We start from the raw sequence: 20054 nt of genomic DNA on the forward strand, positions 1-20054 counted from the left end.
ATCATTACATACACATGTATAACAAACATAAATTTTCTACAAACTAAATAATGCAATTATAGAAAATATTAATTACTGATAAGAAGTTGTAACCGTGTACTTAATAGTCGAAAACGAAAAGAAATATTGGTGAGTGCTAAAATATTTACTGTGGTCTACTATCGTCTCATTGGGTATGAATAACGTGTTTCGGCGTTTTTCCTTCATATTAAACTCGGTATCCTTCATAAGAACCATTGTTTTCGACATTTATTCACCCTTTTTGGTATATTAAAACAATATTGTATTAATTGTGATAAATCTTGCATGGGAGAAAGAGATAATATTTTGATAGTTATATCAATTTTCGATAAGGTCCACATTGTCGGCGACAGTTGACTTATTGTGTGCTCGAAAATTTCTGAATATTTTTTCTATAACATTTCAGACGAACGTAAAAAAGTATTCTCATTGATCATGTGTAAAATAAGACCGTCGGTACGTCTGCCAAGTCGTTCCAGATTTTGAAAAGTTGTCCTATATTATAATGCTATTATTAAGGGGAATTTTATATTGGCCGAGTTATTTGTACGAGGTAAGCAGTATTGGACTGAACCCGAAGGGCCAGAAGGCACACAGTTTTTGAACAGTCGGTAAAATGAAAAACAAAATGGCTGCCGAATTTAATAATTTACAGCATTCTCATATACGGGCGAGTTTCGACAGCTAATGAAAATGGTCCAATCCCCTAATCCCGTATTTCGCGACCAATCAAAACGGCAGAAACTCGTATTAGCCGACTTTGTTCCGTATTGAGTGAGTTTTGGCATATATTATAAGTTCTATATTGGTATAAGTTCAATGATTGATCCAGAACTGTGTCAAATACGTAATAGTTATGTAATAAAATATGTTACGTCTTATAAGTGGTAAAAACAACGAGGAAGACCTTATTGTTTTAAAAATGTACTATCTATGAGTCAGCTGTTCTTTGTTTTGCAGGACTCGACTCTTAAATCTGAGGGATGCAGCTGACCGCGTGGCATGACGTTTGGCTTTACTTGTATGTTATGCCATGGTGCATATGCTTACTTTATCAATTGTCATAAAGACAAATTGGATAGTTTTGTTTTACTAAACTTGACCAAGAATATTAGTTCACGAGCATTATACTGAGACATGGAGGTTTAACGGCTTTTCGTAAAACATGTAGGTCTTTTACACCAGCACTTGTTTCTATGCCAATGAAACTGACTGGAATTGGTAATTGCTAACGAATCTACTTGGTAGTTTCACCTATTCGCTATACATGCATGTATACATGTCTTATTAGAATATAGCCTCATTGTCGGATATATTTATTATTGATAATAACACAAATAACAGTATTCATATTTCATTTTTCTGTAATTGTTACAAATTACTATGTACAAAACACCATTTTTGAAGAAAATTAAATCAATAACATTTAACCAGTTTCTCATTAGATGACCTACATAAAACAACAAGAGCCGTCGTAAGACAGCGCGCTCGACTACGCCGCTTTGACTTAGAAGTGAATACAATAACGATGTAATATGTACCTGTCAAAAGCAATAAAACAATCAAATTGAAAAGTGAACAAGAATCGCAATGTGACAAAACCAGGTGTTAAATGATTGGCAGAAGAGATTCAGTTTCAACTATTTCTTCTATTTTTGCAGCAGTGACCTTGATCCTAATGGCCACAAACACAATCCCATGGAAGACCTCCATAAACTCTTCTTATATATCATGTTTGGTCACAGTATATCAACCATGGTGGCTTTGACGCTGCCCGAACACCAGCACGCCCAAACATCAAATAACTTGTTTTCCCTTTATGAAAATGTGGTGAGGAATATCAAAATGTGCCTTTCAAAGGAAATAAAAAAAAATTAAAAAAAATGTTTACCCTTTATGAAAATGCGGTTAGGAATATTGAAATGTGCCTTTCAAAAGAAATTAAAAGAAAAAGAAACATTCAAGGGCAATTATTTGTATTTATGGCTAAAATGGAGTTATGTTCCTTGTTGTAAGATGGTTGTCAATAATTCTGAATAGTATTAAGTGCATTGAATGAAGGATATAGAAGTTGTTTTTTAATTAAAATCCCAACTTTCCCTAAACTTTAACCTGACCTTAAACTTTAACCTTAGTTAATCATGGGCCATAACTTGTATTAAGGATAATATGGAGTTATGTAACCTCATTGGGTGATGGTCCTGAACAATTGTGTGAAGTATTAAGTCAATTGAATGAAGGGTATTGGACTTATAAGTGAAAATCCAAACTTGCGCTAAAACTTTAACCAGACGCCGACGCCGACGCTGGGGCGAGTAGTATAGCCCACCTATTCTTCGAGTAGTCGAGCTAAAAATATGCATTCTCTTGAAATTCAAATGACTTGAACTTTGAAGACGTCTTTACGCTTCCATAACTTACATACGCCTAACAAAATGTTGATCGATTTTCGTGGTGGGTTTGAGAATACATCAAGGACAAGGAAAACAAATGTAATCGAAAGAAAAAATTCTATGTTAAATTTTGTGATAAAAGTGAAGCATTTGCAAACATATGAATGAATATAAATGAATATAAAGTAAATGTGTAAGCATGGGCCAGTTGTTCATATAACAATTATAGATAATAACTATCTGTGACATTACTTGTAACTCGTAATCGCTATTTCAGGAAATGCTTTTCACCAGTATAATTTAAATACATAATCTTGAATTGACTCTATCTTTGACACGACATAAATCAAATCGTGAAATTAGTTAGAGATTGACTCTGTGATATAATACATGAAAACGTTCTTAATATATAAACACCGCAACACTAAGAGACCATACTCACCGCTAATGACCAAACGTTTAAGGCCATTTCCCACTAATTCACTGACTGACACTACAACGGAATTCGCATTGGAACAATTTGAACACATAACAAAAATGTTATGGCTCAAATGAGTGCTCGCCATTTAAAAGCCCTAATACTTCAAAAAGAATAGATAATGTCACATGGTCCATTTTGGAAACAATTCAACAATGAAAAAATAATCATGCATATATAAATTAGATATTCACGTATAAAAGTTACATTGCTAATTAATGTTCACCATTAGGATACAAAACAGAGCCTTGCATAATATCGGTAGTTTGTTAAAATGAGAGTACAACAAAGACGCATGCAATGAAAGAAATGTTCGTAAAACAAAATAAAATAAGATCTACATGTATTCCTATTACCCGAAAGCATAACGTGTCTCCAGAAATATGCCGGTTACGTTATTTTTACTTTGACCACAGAGAAGGACTCCGACTGTGTCTTCAAGGAATTGTTTTATTGTCTGCAAGTATAATATAAACGAGACGAAACATTTTCACTGGTTCTAAGAAGTCTAAAAGTACATTATTTTGTAGTTTTCTGTCTTCTATATGTTGTGCTTTGGGAAAACGTTTTAACTATGTGGCGTTTAAACTGAATGAAAAATTAAATTTTACGCCTTATTTTCATATCGGCTTTCGCAAGAGAGACGCGATGCCCAAGCCAATGATACCAGTTTATGCCTTGACCAAATTCCGTATTTCCAAAATCTCCGTTCAGATTAGCTTCATGACAATCGTTGTACCACCATCCACCTTTATATGACTGAGCACAGTTTCCGCTTCTATTATCGTTATCTCGATCCTTTGTAGAAAACTTCGCCCCGTTATGGGTAGGCATGCTATCATTAGCATTTCCAGAGTAACCGTCGACAAACAAAGTGTACTCGCTCTGTGCATCACCCACCGAAAATACTTCGTAATTAGCGAATCGCGTGTCTCCATTTGTAGCCATCAGGTCAATTCTGAGTTCGTACCAGCCTTGCGAAGTTATGATAGAAATCTTTTGGTTTCCGAGCCAGAAGTTCTTTGCGAGGTCACCAAATCCCGTTTGATACTCATTCCACGTCTTGTAGAAGTCTGTGTCCGTGACACGGCGCTGTATCACCGTCCACCCGCCGCCGTCAATGTCCATATCGCAGCTAACATTAAACCCTTTTGGCATTGCGCGGTCGGGATATATTGTGAAGATACCCGACTGTTTCTGGAATTGATGCAGTTCTGTACAGTCCTTTGGCTTTACGTCAGGTGAGTGAGTTGACCCGCTCGAGTCTTGTACGTTGAACACTGCGTTATAGTTAACATCAGCACCGGCACTTGTTAACCAAAAGAACAGACCAATTGCTCGTATGAAGCTTCTTGTCCCCATCATGTCTCCAGACAGAATGTTCAAAATTGTAAACACTCGTCTGTTAAATAGTTTTCAAATAATAGGATCACACAATAGAGACTCAATTTTGCTATCGTTTGAATGATAAAATCTAGCTGCCTCATCAGCATGTTTCAACGACCAGGAAAATATTATGAAGATTAAAGATAATTGATGGTTTTGCATGGACGAATTAATCTTTTCATCACTGTACCATTTCTCTAAAAGTAGGACTCAGAGTAAACATAGGCAACAGTTCATTCAATCTTAAAGAAGACAATTTTGTCCGATCGAATATAAAACTATTGTACCATTAAAATATTCTTGAATGCCGTAGCAAGGTGTACCTCAAAGCGCCAGATTTGAACTGCTTCTTAAATAACCTGAAATGGGCAGAACTAAAATGAATGGCGAAATATGCAAATATAAAAACAAGCATTTGCTTCTTTCTTTAAATTAGTACTGTTGATCTAATAATATAAAAAGAAACATTTGCTTTTATTTATTGCTGACAACCAATTCCCTTTTGAACGAGCATTATTGTTATATTGTTTCTAGCGTGAAAACAATGGCGATTTCTCTGTATGGCGGGTTTGCCGCGAGACTGGCGAAGACTGGTATCAGCTTCTTAAACAGGATAAAATGACAATATACTATTAAGAAGCAGCAAAACAAACATTCGCTTTGCTTTGTACAGTATAATAACAATATAATCAGGAAGACAAACAACCACCTGAAAAATCTTAAATAAATGTTGCGTTAATAATATACCAAACTTCGAGTTCAAACAAGTATGGCGATTCAAGAGGGTATAACTAGTTTTATAAAGGAAGTCGGAACAGTTTCGCATAACTTCAAGTGGTTCTTTTTGTTAGAAATGTAGATTTTCACGTCTGATAATAATTTATTGTAATCAATGCTTTATTTTCCTTTTTTCAAGCAAATCGATTCATGTTCCTAACAAAGATGGGATCACTGCATAGTCCGTTTGAATATTTATAATTTAGTCGAATTTGTTTCAATAATATTTCTATATAAAGTATAAATTCGCACTTGAAAAGATGTCTTTCGGACGTACAAATTACAGCAGTATTGGTCAAATTGAAACATGTAAATTGACATTTGATCTTTAATGAAAAATGCAAGATTTTCAACGGCTCCAAGCATCGGCTTCGAAATGTTTTGAAAGGGTTTTACATGCAGCAAAAATAATATGAGTTTAATATATTTTAGGATTTACTTACACAATATCCAGAAGGTCATGGCCTATGTGGACATAAACATAACAGTGTTTCAGATGATTCAAAGCATATTATATTACAAAACATACACGCATTCAGTTTGCCCATTAATGACTACCCTATTTATACGCTCACGTTTGATCTTATTTTGTCATTTAGTGCATTCGCCACCAGTCGTGTTTCATATAACCAACACGATTTTGAATCCAAAATTGGATCTGGTCACCAGACATCAAAACTTAACATCATAGTAAATTGAGCTACCAGAACTAGGTATTTGTCAGTCGGATCCTTTAAATACTATGAACAATATACAGAATAGTTTTGTATACATGTGATTATGTCGGAGCGTCCGGAAACCAGACAAAAATATTTCAAGAACATTTATTTTGTTGAAAACGTCTAAAACTTCTAAAATACTGCAAGAACGCGCCAGTTAAGATTTAGATTTAAACACAGAAGACACTATAGAAACGAACGCGGTAGCCAAAATCCTATCTATGAGTTTGGTAACTAGACTCAACGAGGGGCACACAACGTCATAAGACAACAGACACATCTTGCATAAGTATTAAACTAACGTTATCAATACATGAAGAAAATCCCGGATATATCATAAAATCATTAAGGCGTCAACTGAAAAATGTTTGATATTTGCCTATTTGTCACCTGGGGCCAATTTGACAAAAGAGTGAAATCTGATTGATTGTAAGTAATGCACCAGTCAATTGTAACCACGGCCCCCAGGTCCGAGGAATAGCTGGGCCTTTGACTTTCGGCCCAGCCAAGCCCGGATAAAAACCCCGCCCTGCGGGGACGAACTGCTGGTAAAATCCCCGCCGAATGCCCCACACCCCACTGACCCTATGTAAAGCCCATTCCCCGCTATTTTTGGTGCGAAGACAAAACCACCGCATTCAACAGGCACTGCGCGGCCGGCTGGTAGGTAAAATCACGGCCCATATCCTCGACTACCCAGTGTATACCGCCGGACCTGGTGAGGGGCTGGTTACAATTGACTGGTGCATAACGAAGTCAGAGATAAAAACGCACATTATTACTATGAAATCCCTATCAGGCTGCATTGACCTCTAAGTGGGAGATCTTTGAGGTGAGAAAACGAACTCTTATGTTTGGCACACCCTATGTTACTGTACAATTCTTTGAAGTTTGGTCGAAATCTAATTTAAAGTGTAAGTTATAGCTAAGACAAAATATATCACTATGAAATTCAAAACAGGCCCTATTCCTAATAGGCTTTGTTGACCTGTAAGTGTTACCTTGACATTTGAGACGAGAGCAAGAATGATACGCGAGGCCCACCGTCCGTCGCTGTACTACAACTGTGCGATCTGTTAACCAAATCCGTTTGAAATGTAGCTTGTTGTAACCAGGGGCAGATCTAGTAATTGGCGTTAGAAAGGGCGTAACGATGGAGCGCAACTTTTTGACATGTGCCCTCCCTCAGAACCGAAAAATATGGCATACACTATTTGCATGAGGTTTTGGGGTTACTCACTCAGTTTGTAGTAGGCAATGGTGCTTTATGAGCGTATTTTGTTCCTTTTTCCCATATTGACATACAAATTAAACTTGGACGGTTTTAGAGGGAGTGCGCTCCGCATAAGCCCCCTTCTAAATCCAGTAGTGGCAGCCGAGACGAGAATTAATACCATTACAAAGAAATTCCTGTAGTGCTCCTCGACGTCTAAATGTTACCTTCAGCTCTGAGAGGAGAGCCCAAATGTTCCGTACACCATCTCATGCTGATGAACAAGTGAAGATTTAACGGACGGACAGACGGACGGACGGACGGACTAACAGATGCACAGTGCGAGTATTATATGCCTCCGTTCCTTTTGCACAAAAAAAGCCGTTTAGTTGTATAAATTTAGACAAACCGATATTGACCATTCTCTATTACGATTTTTAATGCATAACCATAGATGATTAAACATTTCCGATATTATCTAGTGACTCAAACAATTAATAAGTCGAGGTGACTTGTAAAATAGCCCCCACCTAAGTTCTTTGAGTTCGAACCCCAGTAAGGGCATCTTCTTTTGGCTTCTAGAAAATGACATCAATACTGGTGGTATCTTGCCAATGAGCGATCTACATATATATAATAGTTTAAAGCTGTCTTCACAATGTAATTTACATAAATGGATATAACTTAGCTAGGCTGCACAACTCTTGATTGACGTTATTGTTTTTGTATTTTTTGCTGACATGAATTTACAAGTCATGAATGTTAATAAAGAGTAAGTAGTCTCATGGTAGATTATAGGCATATTCTATTCTTTCAGTTAATACAAAGTGTAAACAAAACCTATCATATGATCTAAAGTATGCGTTAGTAGTTTTCTTACTGATTGGTCATTGTAATCCAGAGTGTTGTCTTTAAAAGGGAATCGTTCACGATTTATCAGGCATGGAAAACAATTATTTCGTGTGATATTTGAAAAAATATGCTTGTAACAATGATAAAACAAAATCATAAGTTTATTGTTGACATTACGTGTTTATTGAAAAATGTTGCACAAAACGCTCTATTTTGCTGCAAAAGTGTTTTAACAAAATTTAAAAATGTTGAACGAATTCCTTTAAGGTCTTGTCTTACAACGAAACAAAAACACTTGTTAAATTAATACCTTGTCTTCTGTGTTTAATGCTTTGGGAAATAGCTTTGCAACCGTGTGCGTTTAAGATGCGTCAATATTAAATAGTACACATAATTTTCACATCAACCCAAACAAAAGAGATAAAAATCCATAGTCAATATTCCAAGTTTATGCCTTGACCATGTTCCGTATCGCATTAAATCCCCGTTCAAAGTAGCGTCATGGCAAAAACATTATGTGGTCTTTACATTCTAGTCGACAGCTTAGATATTATAACACTCAAGTCGAAGAAAATCATTCGGATATAAAACAGAGAACCGTACAAAATGTCAGTTGTTCTCTAAGATGAAAATATATAATAGGCAAATGAAAGGTTACAATACCTATGTGAAAAACTACAGAAACAAGCTCAGACGCCAAAGGTTTAGACATAATCCCCGTTTAATGGCACAAGGTAAACGCCAAAGACATAGAACCCAAAAACAAAAAATTCACAAACAAGAAAAGAGATAAAATCTATATCCAACTACTCGAAAGCTTTTTTCAGGTATATTTCGGAAATGATATATTAACTGTGACACTGGAGTAAGATTAATTGTTTAACATGTATGCTCATGATAGAAAAAAACAAAACACTTCTCACTGATTCTCCGCATTCTTGAGGTAATTTAATCAGAATTTATATGTCTTCTGCGTGTAATGTAGTGGGAAAATGTTGTAATCTTGTGGCGTTTAAACTGTGTCAATATTAAATTTGACGCCTTATTTTCATATCGGCTTTCAAAAGAGAAACTTTATTCCCGAGCCAATGTTACCAGTTAATGCCTTGACCAAATTCCGTGTCTCCAAAGTTTCCGTTAAGATTAGAATCATGACAACCGTTGTACCACTTGGCACCTTTGTACGACTCAGCACAATTAGCGGTATTATTATCGTTATCTCGATCCTTTGTAGAAAACTTCATTCCATTGTGGTGAGCCATACCATCATTAGCATTTCCAGAGTTACCGTCGACAAACAAAGTGTACTCGCTTTGTGCATCATCCACCGAAAATACTTCGTAATTGGCGTAGCGCATGCTTCCATTTGTAGCCATCAGGTCAATTCTGAGTTCGTACCAGCCCTGCGAAGTGATCATAGAAATATTTTGGTTTCCGAGCCAGAAGTTGTAAGCTAGATCACCAAAACCCGTTGGATACTCGCTCCACGTCTTGTAGAAGTCTTTGTCCGAGACACGGCTCTGGATCACCGTCCACCCGCCACCGTCAACGTCCATATCGCAGCTAACGTTAAACCTTTTGGCATTGCGCGGTCGGGTTATATTGTGTAGATACCCGACTGACTCTTGGCGTCTTGCAGTTCTGTGCAGTCTTTCGGTTTAATATCAGTTAACTCACAGCAGTCTTGCACATTAAGCACCGGGTTATAATTGATAACAGCACCGACGTATGTGGCCCAAAAGAACAGACACGTTGCTTTTACAAATGCTCCTGACCCCATCATGGGTTCACACAGTGTACAAACTTTTAAGAACTTGTTTGTAAAATAGCTTTTAAAACAATAAGAATTGTCCACTTTCTGTTTTAATTGGTAAAATAATGATGAGTTAAGAAAAACAAAACAATATGTACGATCAGAAAATATTATGATCAATTTTTCCTAGTTGATGCTTTCGAGAACTATTCACAATATGACGGGTGTTTTTCAATGGCTTTTATACCAGCGTAAACAGGTTTTACAAGTGCAAAAAGGTAATCTACTCAAGTGCTTTGGAGATTTTTTGTCGAGTACATTCAAGTTTTGTGATAATAATTTAAAGATACACAAGTGCCGTTTACACACATACGTTCAAGAAGTAATTAGAGTGATCTAGAAACGTTACTGGTACATGTATACTTGTACATATAGAGTACATGTTAACTGTGTTTGAACACTTCATCATTCTGGTATGTGCACTTCGTACAACGTTAAACCGTAAAGTCACATCTAGGCTACTGGTAATGTTCTGATCTTCGTAACATTGATATGAGGTTTGAGAAAGGTGAACGGTAATGACATTTACAAAATTACGAGGAAAACGACATATTTGAACAAAAGATGTCGCAAACAAAGGTGTATGTCAAATTGCAATCTTTACTTGTATGGGTACTCTCAACCTCTCTATTCATTTCATGTCACAGATGACAGGTGATCATCTTAAGGGCTGTGATTATACGTGATCGAGTGTTCATGGACAACAACTACAATGACCATTATTTGGTATAACGAAAAACAATGATAATTATTTGGTATAACGAAAAACAATGACAAGTATTTGGTATAACGAAAAACAATGACTTTTATTTGGTATAACGAAGACCAATGACAATTACTTGGTATAACGACAATGCTTATATTGTTTGATCTACAAGTGTGACATAAAAGAAACGCAACATTTTGCATTGGTTTATGGCATTAATTTGCATTAAGTTGGTTCTGTCTTTTGCCTGTAATGTAGCGGGAGAAAATGTAACCGAGGGGCGTTTTAACTGCCTGATTGTTAACCTTTACACCTAATTTTCAAATCGGCTTTCACAGATTTTTTTCCAGTTAAGGCCGTATTTTAAAAGTCCCCGTTCAGATTAGCGGCATGGCAGTTTTACCGCCAGCCGCTGTTGAAGTCTGAGCACAGCTCCTGCTTTTACTATTATCGTTATCTCGATCCTCTGTAGAACAACTCGTCCCTGTGTCATCATGAGCAATTCCAGAGAAACCATTGAAAAAACAAGTTGTACTCGCTCCGTATTCCGTATATCACCCACCGAAAACTCTTCGTAACGAACGTAGCGAGTGTCTTAATTTGTAGCCATCAGGTCAATTCTGCGCTAGGTTACCATATCCCGTTCAATTCTCGTTCGAGATCTCCGAGACACGGCGCTGGAACACAGTCCAAACACCGCCAACAACGTCCATTCCGCAGCTCTCTTTAAACCCTGTCGGCATTGCACAGTCGGAATATATTGTGTAACATTCGGAGCTCCTCGGCCATTTTTCTCGAAAACAACCTCGGATGTATGCCGGTACTTCAATATAAGTAGTTCGTAAATATTTGAATTAAATAATTAAGTAAATGTAGTGTTTAGGCTTGTATGTGTTGATCTAAGTTTAAATTGATTGCCAGTGAAGTGTTTTATTGCAAACATAATTAAGATTCCCAAGAATTAAGTCATAAGGTTTATCTGCTAAATTAATTACTACGCGATCTACGTGCAGCGGACTTAAACATACCGATTTCTGAGTATGTAAACCGTCCAAAAACATCCGCGTTTTTTTTTGAGAAAAATGACAAGATACCCGACTGACTCTGGACTCGTGGCAGTTCTGTACAGTACTTTGGTTTTACGACACTTTATCCGCACGAATCGTGAACTTCAAGCACTGCGTTATAATTAACAACAGCGCCGACGCTTGTCAACCAAAAGAATATACTAATTGCTTGTATAAAGATTCTTGTCTCCACCATGTCCACAGGCAGAGTGGGCAAACTTGAAAACACTCGCTTTTTTTGAAGTGCTGTTCTTTTGTTACCAAAAATAAACTTACATTTAAAGTGCTAATTCAAACAGACCCTTTAAATGGAGTGGATCCTTTTTCGGCTACTTAACATATATATATTCAAAGTTTAGTGTCTAACAATAAAAAAATGCTGACTTTGTATAGTTTTAACATACATATACTATTATGCCTTATACATTGCAGATGGGGATTTTCAAGTAAAATGGCTTGTTTCTAATAAAAAGGAAAAAACCCGTGCCAATTCCATTTTTTTTTACTTTTCCAATAAGCAAAAGACGACCTGGACCACACGCTTTTTAAAACGAAAAGGGACTCCACAGAAAACTTCGTCATTCAAATGGGCAATATTTATTTCATCCATTATAAAGCTAAAACACTGATTAAGCAAATTTCAAAGATGTTACAGTTTATGACCGATGTAATTATCAATAAAGTACTGAACTATTATGAAATAAAGATACTATTCTTATTACGCCCCTACCCCAACTTTGCGACATATAAGGCTTCTGAGTCACTTCGAGGACTTGGGGTCTGAAAGGGTCAGTCTTATTGTACAATACACCGGCACACACAATTCTGATTTCGGGATTGTTTTACTTTCTGTGAGGTATTTTGCATATCCTTAAACTTCCCCCAACAGATGGGAAAATGGCACTCTATTGCTTTCCTATTCAAAGGCTTTAAATCATGTCACTTTTCAGCGTAAATCATAATCGACAGCGCCACCACTACTCCACAGCTCTATCACTAGAGCAAAAGCGCCACCACTTTTATACAATATGTGCATAATTCTTTTTTAAGAATAGTTTGTAAGTTTCGATGTGTATCAGCGTAAGTACTCTAAATAACAGCTCTATTTTCATTCGCTATAATGTTCTTTACGGCGTGTTTATGCACCGAAATGTAGGTGAAATGCTAGCAGATCTTAAGATATGAACAAGTCCGTATCAGGAGAAAAGCACCTTGCATCAACAATATCTAACTTCTCATCGTCATAATAAAATTCAAATTTATCTCGTCCCGCTTTGGAATTGCTAAATATTAAAACTTTGGTTTTTGATGCATTAACACGTAGACCCTCCAACAAGCTATATTCATTCATAGTATTAAGGAGCAGTCTGTAGGTCTAACTGGATTTCAGCTTATAATAGTAAAAATAATCTTAAATACATTTTAACATCACAATTGCTTAAACAATCAACTGTAGCCTTTGACAAAGTGGATAATCCTTCAAATTTAGTAGACTTTCATTGTGTTAAATCATGACGAAACAAGGAAAAAAGTACCGGTAACAAGTTTTCACCTTGGCGTACACCAGCATGTCGTAAGAGATTGTGCCATGTTAGCCGGTGTAAGGAAGGATTTTGACCCGGTCATTATTCTTAAGAAGTATTGACCCCCGGGTCATAATATTTTGTCCCCTCTACATGAAGTAAAATGAACCATTACGAACAGATCAACCCCCATCAAGGGAAATGCGAAATGTGTCTATGAGATTGTTAGGAAACCGAATTCCGTTAAGAAACGACTCAAGATTTTTATGAATGCCGACCGTCGTTCCTCACAGATATTCGTATTTAAATAATGATTTTGTTTAAAGGAAATCCCATTTAGTTATAATATCTCCGCAAATCGATTTTTGTAATGTTTTAATGATATTTGCGATAGCAATTCACACAGGGGCACCACACGCCATTAGTTGTTGTTTCACCGTCCAAGATTGGTTCATCTGCACAACAGCATTTTATTAAACATACAAAAGAGGTGCAGATTTAGTTTAAATCTCATGAGAAACATTTAATGGAATGTTCTTAATTATCTTTTTAGCATCATTACCAGGTAAATTACAACTGAATGTTTAATTCACTAGCTAGAGTTTTGATAGTTATTGAACTGAAAAGAAACAAATAACTAAAACATTACAATCAAAAGCTTAAACAATGAAAATGCATGTGACAATCAAGCTTTGGCATGAATTGCTGGTATATATACGTTTCTACTTGTTGGACTTGTCAGAAGCATTCAATGTAAAGCCATTGAACACAGTTAAATAAGGCAAGGTTTGTAAAACTTAAATATTTTTATTTGGTAACTCTTGCGCATGAATGAGTATCCTAATTCAATGGTAAACTCTTAACATTTTAAAGAAGTGGCATCACAATTGTCATAAAATGCATAATGGATAAAAATGAAAAACAAGTTGTGAAATCCACCCGTAAAACAGAGGCCTGGGAAGAAAATGTGAGTGAAAATAAGACCAGAATGAGCAGTATCCTGCGGCAATTGTTCATCGCTCAGGCTCTCTGTGGCTGCTACAACTTCAGCGACCTCACTCGTTACAGCAGATCTCCAAAAATCACAGTCGGAAAGGCGTTCTCAAAACTTTACAGGATTTGCTACGGAGTACCTCGGTGTTTGATGCTGGCCAAATTCTTAGCAGCTTTTTTATATTTAAAGCCTCATCTTTATTATTTTAATGGCATTTGCGTCGTTTAGTTGTCCCACATGATTGTAATAGTGTTGCTAAGCTTAAAATCCACATGTTCTAAGAGAGGCCATATCAAAAGTGCAATGAAAATATGGGATGAAACTGTGGAACCATTATTTAGCGAACTCGGTGTTGAATATCCAGTAAAACAAAAAAGGACAAAAATGGTTGTAATTTTGGTAATCACGAGTATGGTTATTGTCATATACTCAGTATTTGGCGGAATATTGCTTGTGATGAACGTCAGTGATTTTTACATGGCGGGTCTACCTAACAACAGCACGTTTTTGGTTGCTCTCATGGTAATGGGAAATTTCATCGCTTCGTTCATCTGGCTTGTCCACATTGCAAGCTTAATAGTCATATGCATGGTAGTTTCCGCGGGATTTAAGGCCATAACTTCCTTCGTGAAACACACCCAGTGTCAGAAGGAGCCAGGGACGCCCTTAAGACTACAATCCTGCGAGAAAATTCGACTCCTTCACATGAGGATGTGTGAGTTTACGGTCGAACTGGATGGCGACCTCTGCTGGTTTTTGGGTATTCTATACGTGGTCTACATAGGGCTTAGTGCATTCTCGTTGTATCAACTGATAAATATAAGCATGCCGATGATCGAACTAATCATTTTCCTGTTCTGGTTCCTAGCCTTTGTCGCCATTTTATTCATCGTGTCCACATGTGCCGCCTACGTTCACGAAACTGTAAGTTTTGCTGTACATTTTTGTAACTTGTTAGTACAGACACAAGTTCGTGCGCACAACCCCACTTGAGTTAAAGCTAGATTTGTAATAAGATTTTCCTTTTTTTATCGCGATATAAAAATAATGAATTTACACTGAACATTTGTTTTAATATGATTTGCAGAGTGGTTTGGAGATAGGTGACCATATTAGGGGCTTAACGGTGATCTTGGAAAATCCTTAAAAACATGAAAAATAACTTGACACATAACTCAGAGCTAGCAATGCTTGTCCATTGACCAAACAAGCAATTTGCTTGAGTCCCAAAATCGCTTAAGACTGTAGTATGTGTAAAGTGAGGAAACTAATTATCACGACCGGTTGGCCTTATTAGTCCAGGATAGTATGAGGGGGGATGCGCATTACATCTTTGAGACAGGTATTTTGAAAATATAATGCAAAAGGTTTGAATTGGTTATTTGTTTGCAACATCCATTATACAGAGTTTCATCACTTTACTCATACAGTCGAAACTCGCTATTTCGAACTCTGATATCTCGATATTCTGGTTATGTCTGGTTCACAAGGTCCCAACGACTTCGACATAACGAGGTTTTACTGTATTACAGTGTCATGAGCTTTGGGAGTTGGGACTTAATCAAATTGCATGTTTTGTCAATGATCATGCATTTCTAGTCAGGGTATATAAGGTAGTTGTTTTTTTCCAAGAGTAAGAATAAGGTCTTTTCGCTCGCCTATCCTCAAACCACTGTGGTATTTTGTAGCGATGAGGCGATTCAGAGAATCTCGATATTATATCGATATTTGCCGTCGCCGATACCTATCGTAAAAGAAGATATGAGTAGTCGAACGCAATCGGAAAGCCTTGGCCATTATCCAACAGAATTGTCTTTCTCGAAGCTTGCCGGAAATGGCCGAGTTGTTACGATTGAGTCGAACGTCGTAACGAAATGGCTCTGTACAGTCACGTTTTAAGGTACAAACTTGATAAGATACTATCGATTGTAAAACGTTTTCATTGCTGATATGTTTCTAGTTTCGATATAAAGCATCAGAAGCACAGTCATCAGTAGCGCAATCTGACAAAACACGCAGACGACAATTTTGCGGCAATAGCAAGGAAACGACCGAATAACTTTAATCTTTTTCGTGTTTCAAAAGTTGATAAGTTCTAGTTATGTCGATATAGATCTTATTAGATGGTAAAATCGGCGTCAGATATCAATAAAGGCAAGTAAAGTTCGTATACCTGGCGCGTTTATTATCAATCAATCTTCAACCTTTTATGTTCGTTAATCTCTGTTTCATAGCTGAAAAAAATGTTAGTTTTCATATTATATTAAATATATGCTTTATATGTGTTTATTGTTGACATCATTAATACTATTATTGCCATCCGACAACGTTAAGAATATTCATGCGCATCTTATACTATATTGCGGCGGGAAAAATAGGGTGCCAGGGATCGACTGCTGTGTTTCTTAAAGAGGCACGAGCATTTCAAAAACAGAAACAAAAACATGTTGACGATTATTTGTACGTTTCTATAAGATTAAACGAGACAAATTTAGCATACATTGTATACAGTGGCGCATTACTATATTAACAAATACAACGTTAGCGCCATTAACGAAAATGAGAGTTGCTGTTACTACCCCGGCGCTTGGCTAACAGCAAAGGGGGCATTAAGTAGGTAAATGTGAGAAAGATGGTGGTAGGAGTAACAACGGCAACATGGCTGTAACAACGGCGACGAGACGACGCGTGAAAGACTGTATTAGGAGTAACAACAACAACAACATGGGTGTAAACAACAGCGACGAGACGACGCGTGAAAGACTGTATTAGGAGTAACAACAACAACATGGGTGTAAACAACGGCGACGAGACGACGTGTGGAAGACGGTATTAGGAGTTACAACAATATGGGTATAAACAACGTCGACGGGAAGTGTGTAAGACAGAGGTAGGAGTAACAACAGCAACATGGATGTAAACGACGGCAATGAAACGTGTGTAAGGCGCATGTAGTAGTAGCAACGGCAATATGGGTGTAAAAAACGGCGACGAGACATGTGAAAGACGGTGGTAGGAGTAACAACGGCAACATGGGCGTAAACAACGGCGACGAGACGTGTGAAAGACGGAGGTAGGACTAACAACGCAATATGGGTGTAAACAACGGCGATGAGACGTGTGTAAGACGGTGGTAGGAGTAACAACGGCAACATAGGTGTAACAACGGCAACGAGGCATGTGTAAGGATGAAGTAGGTGTAACAACGGCAACATTGGTGTAAACAACGGCGATGAGACGTGTGTAAGACGGTGGTAGGAGTAACAACGGCAACATAGGTGTAACAACGGCAACGAGACATGTGTAAGGATGAAGTTCGCGTAACAACGGCAACACGGGTGTAAACAACGGCGATGAGACGTGTGTGAGACGGTGGTAGGAGTAACAACGGCAATATCGGTGTAACAACGGCAGCGAGACATGTGTAAGGCTGTTATAGGAGTAACAACAGCAACATGGGTGTAAACAACGGCGATGAGACGTATGTAAGACGGTGGTAGGACTAACATCGGCAACATGGGTTTAAAAAACGGCGATGAGACGTGTGTAAGACAGTGGTAGAAGTTACAAAGCCACCGTGGGTATAAACAAAGTCGACGAGACGTGTAAAAGACGGAGGTAGGAGTAACAACGGCACAATGGGTATAAAAACGGCGACGAGACGTATGTAAGACGGTTGTGGGAGTAACAACAGCAGCATGGGTGTAAAAAACGGCGATAGGACGTGTGAAAGACGGAAGTAGGTGTAACAACGGCAACATGGGTGTAAACAACGGCGACGAGACGTGTGTAAGACGGTGGCAGGAGTAACAACGGCAACATTGGTGTAAACAACGGTGACGAGACGTGTGTACGACGGTGGTAGGAGTAACAACGGCAACATGGGTGTCAATAACGGCGACAAGACGTGTGTAGGACGGTGGTAGAAGTAACAACGGCAGAATGGGTGTGAACAACGGAGACGAGACGTGTGAAAGGCGGTGGTAGAAGTAACAACGCCAGAATGGGTGTAAAAAACGGCTACGAGACGTGTGTAAGACGGTGGTAGGAGTAACAACGGCAACATGGGTGTAAACAACGGCGACGAGACGTGTGTAAGACGGTGGCAGGAGTAACAACGGCAACATTGGTTTAAACAACGGCGATGAGACGTGTGAAAGACGGAAGTAAGAGTTACAACGGTAACATGGGTATAAACAACGGCGAAGATACGAGTGAATGGCGGTTTTAGGAGTAACAACGGCAACATGGGTGTAAACAACGGCGACAAGACGTGTGAAAGAAGGAAGTAGGAGTTACAACGGCAACATGGGTGTAAACAACGGCGACAAGACGTGTGTAAGGTGGTGGTAGGAGTAACAACGGCAACATGGATGTAAACAAAGGTGACAAGACGTGTGTAAGACGGTGGTGGGAGTAACAACGGCAACATTGGTGTAAACAACGGCGACGAACTGTGTTAGGCGGTGGTAGGTGTATCAACGGCACCATGGATGTTACAACGGCGACGAGATGTGTGTAAGGCGGTGGTAGGTGTAACAACGGCACAATGGGTGTGAACAACGCTGACGAGACGTGTGCAAGACGGGGGTAGGAGCAACAACGGCAACTTGGGTGTAACAACGACGATGGCTGTAACACGGGACCCTTTTTTCACGTCCCTATTAAAACGATTAATATTCTGGTTTAAGTTGCGCAGGGAATCGAACATGCTACCCCTGGATATACAGTAAAGTGTGTTACCACTAGACCACGGATCCACTGTGATTTTGTATTTAAAGTTAAGCATTTGCATCGTATCCGACAATATCGTATCGTATCGCGTGATGACCGTATCGTCTCATCGACAGTATTTCGAAATATTAAAACCTTGTTGTACCTTTTTAAGATTTAAGCAACTGAAGGTATAAGTCACTCTTATTTATGATTTCCTACAGGCCCATGGACTTTTGGAACACGTATTCAACATGGATGTCCAGGACATGAATGTGCATAAACTTGCACATGTAAGTATCATTCTACGTTAATTAGGAAAAATCATTAAAATAAAGTTGATACATCAGAACCTTCACATACTTTGTAACTTGTGGGGAAACATTTGGATAAAGCATTTATGTTTAATAATATCAGGGATCTAATAATTATTTTGTATGTACATTAAGTCTTCATAGATTTAAATTACGTACGCCTCTTTCTATAGATGGTGAAAGTCGAACACCTTACTTGGTCAATTCTAGGGCTTGAGGACAACTGGCCATGCTCGCTGTTCAATACCAGCATGTTCTTCATATATTACACGTGTTTCCTATTGTTTTGTTTCAGCTGAACCTGTTTCTGTCCAAGCTGACGGGGACGCAAATCGGTTTCACTACAAGCGGTCTTCTTACAATCACTCAGGAATTCATTCTTACGGTAAATGAAAGACGTGCTTTCAAGTTTTTGTCGCACTACCTTCTGGCCACTGGCACCAGAATTTCAAACTCATTTACAAATACACATGTAATACCAAAAAAGTGAATATATATATATCCTGATATATATATATTGGTATTATTATTTTTAGTTTGGGAATTATAAGAATTTTTTTTATAAGATTGAATTTGAAAATCCGATGCCAGTGTTTCTATCCAGCAGGATACCGATATTACATTGTATGTAGGGGAACCCATAACAATATTTCTAATAAATAAACAAACGTAAGTTTAGTATCATATTAAAGAGGACAGAATAAAATATCGTAATAACGCAAATTAATTTTGCAAAATAAATTGCAGGAAAAATACTTTGAAATTCACAATGGTATAATGTACTGTTATTCATTCATTTTAATCTTATCAATATAATTAAAAATTGAGAAATCGATTTTTTTTAAATATTATCATTTGAATTAAATATTGTCTTCTTTCACTTTTAAACACAGGTAAATTTAGTACACATAAATTGACCTCTTTAGCACCCAATTGCTATTTTTCGTCATTTATACTGTTTTTCAGATTGCTGGAGTGTTCCTGACCTACTTTGCAGTTCTATACACATTGTAATTCTCGCTTTTGATTTTTACAAGACGTTTAGTATTTTTATTAATGCGATTTCATTTCCCATCAGCCACCCA

General features: G+C 37.6%; 2 protein-coding genes across 2 annotated transcripts; both read right to left on the bottom strand.

The window, feature by feature from the left end:
* Window positions 1-1359: 1359 nt before the first annotated feature.
* On the bottom strand, window positions 1360-4343 carry LOC128207794 (ryncolin-1-like). The gene has a single exon (XM_052910930.1). It carries the CDS (start codon window positions 4255-4257, stop codon window positions 3493-3495), a length of 765 nt encoding a protein of 254 aa, XP_052766890.1. The 5' UTR covers window positions 4258-4343; the 3' UTR covers window positions 1360-3492.
* A 3596-nt stretch (window positions 4344-7939) lies between these two features.
* On the bottom strand, window positions 7940-9790 carry LOC128209723 (ficolin-2-like). Its single transcript, XM_052913897.1, has one exon. The coding sequence runs from the start codon at window positions 9393-9395 to the stop codon at window positions 8931-8933; it is 465 nt and encodes a 154-aa protein (XP_052769857.1). The 5' UTR covers window positions 9396-9790; the 3' UTR covers window positions 7940-8930.
* Between the last annotated feature and the right edge of the window lie 10264 nt (window positions 9791-20054).

This window comes from Mya arenaria, chromosome 11 (assembly GCF_026914265.1).
Source record: "Mya arenaria isolate MELC-2E11 chromosome 11, ASM2691426v1".
Classification (NCBI taxonomy): domain Eukaryota; kingdom Metazoa; phylum Mollusca; class Bivalvia; order Myida; family Myidae; genus Mya; species Mya arenaria.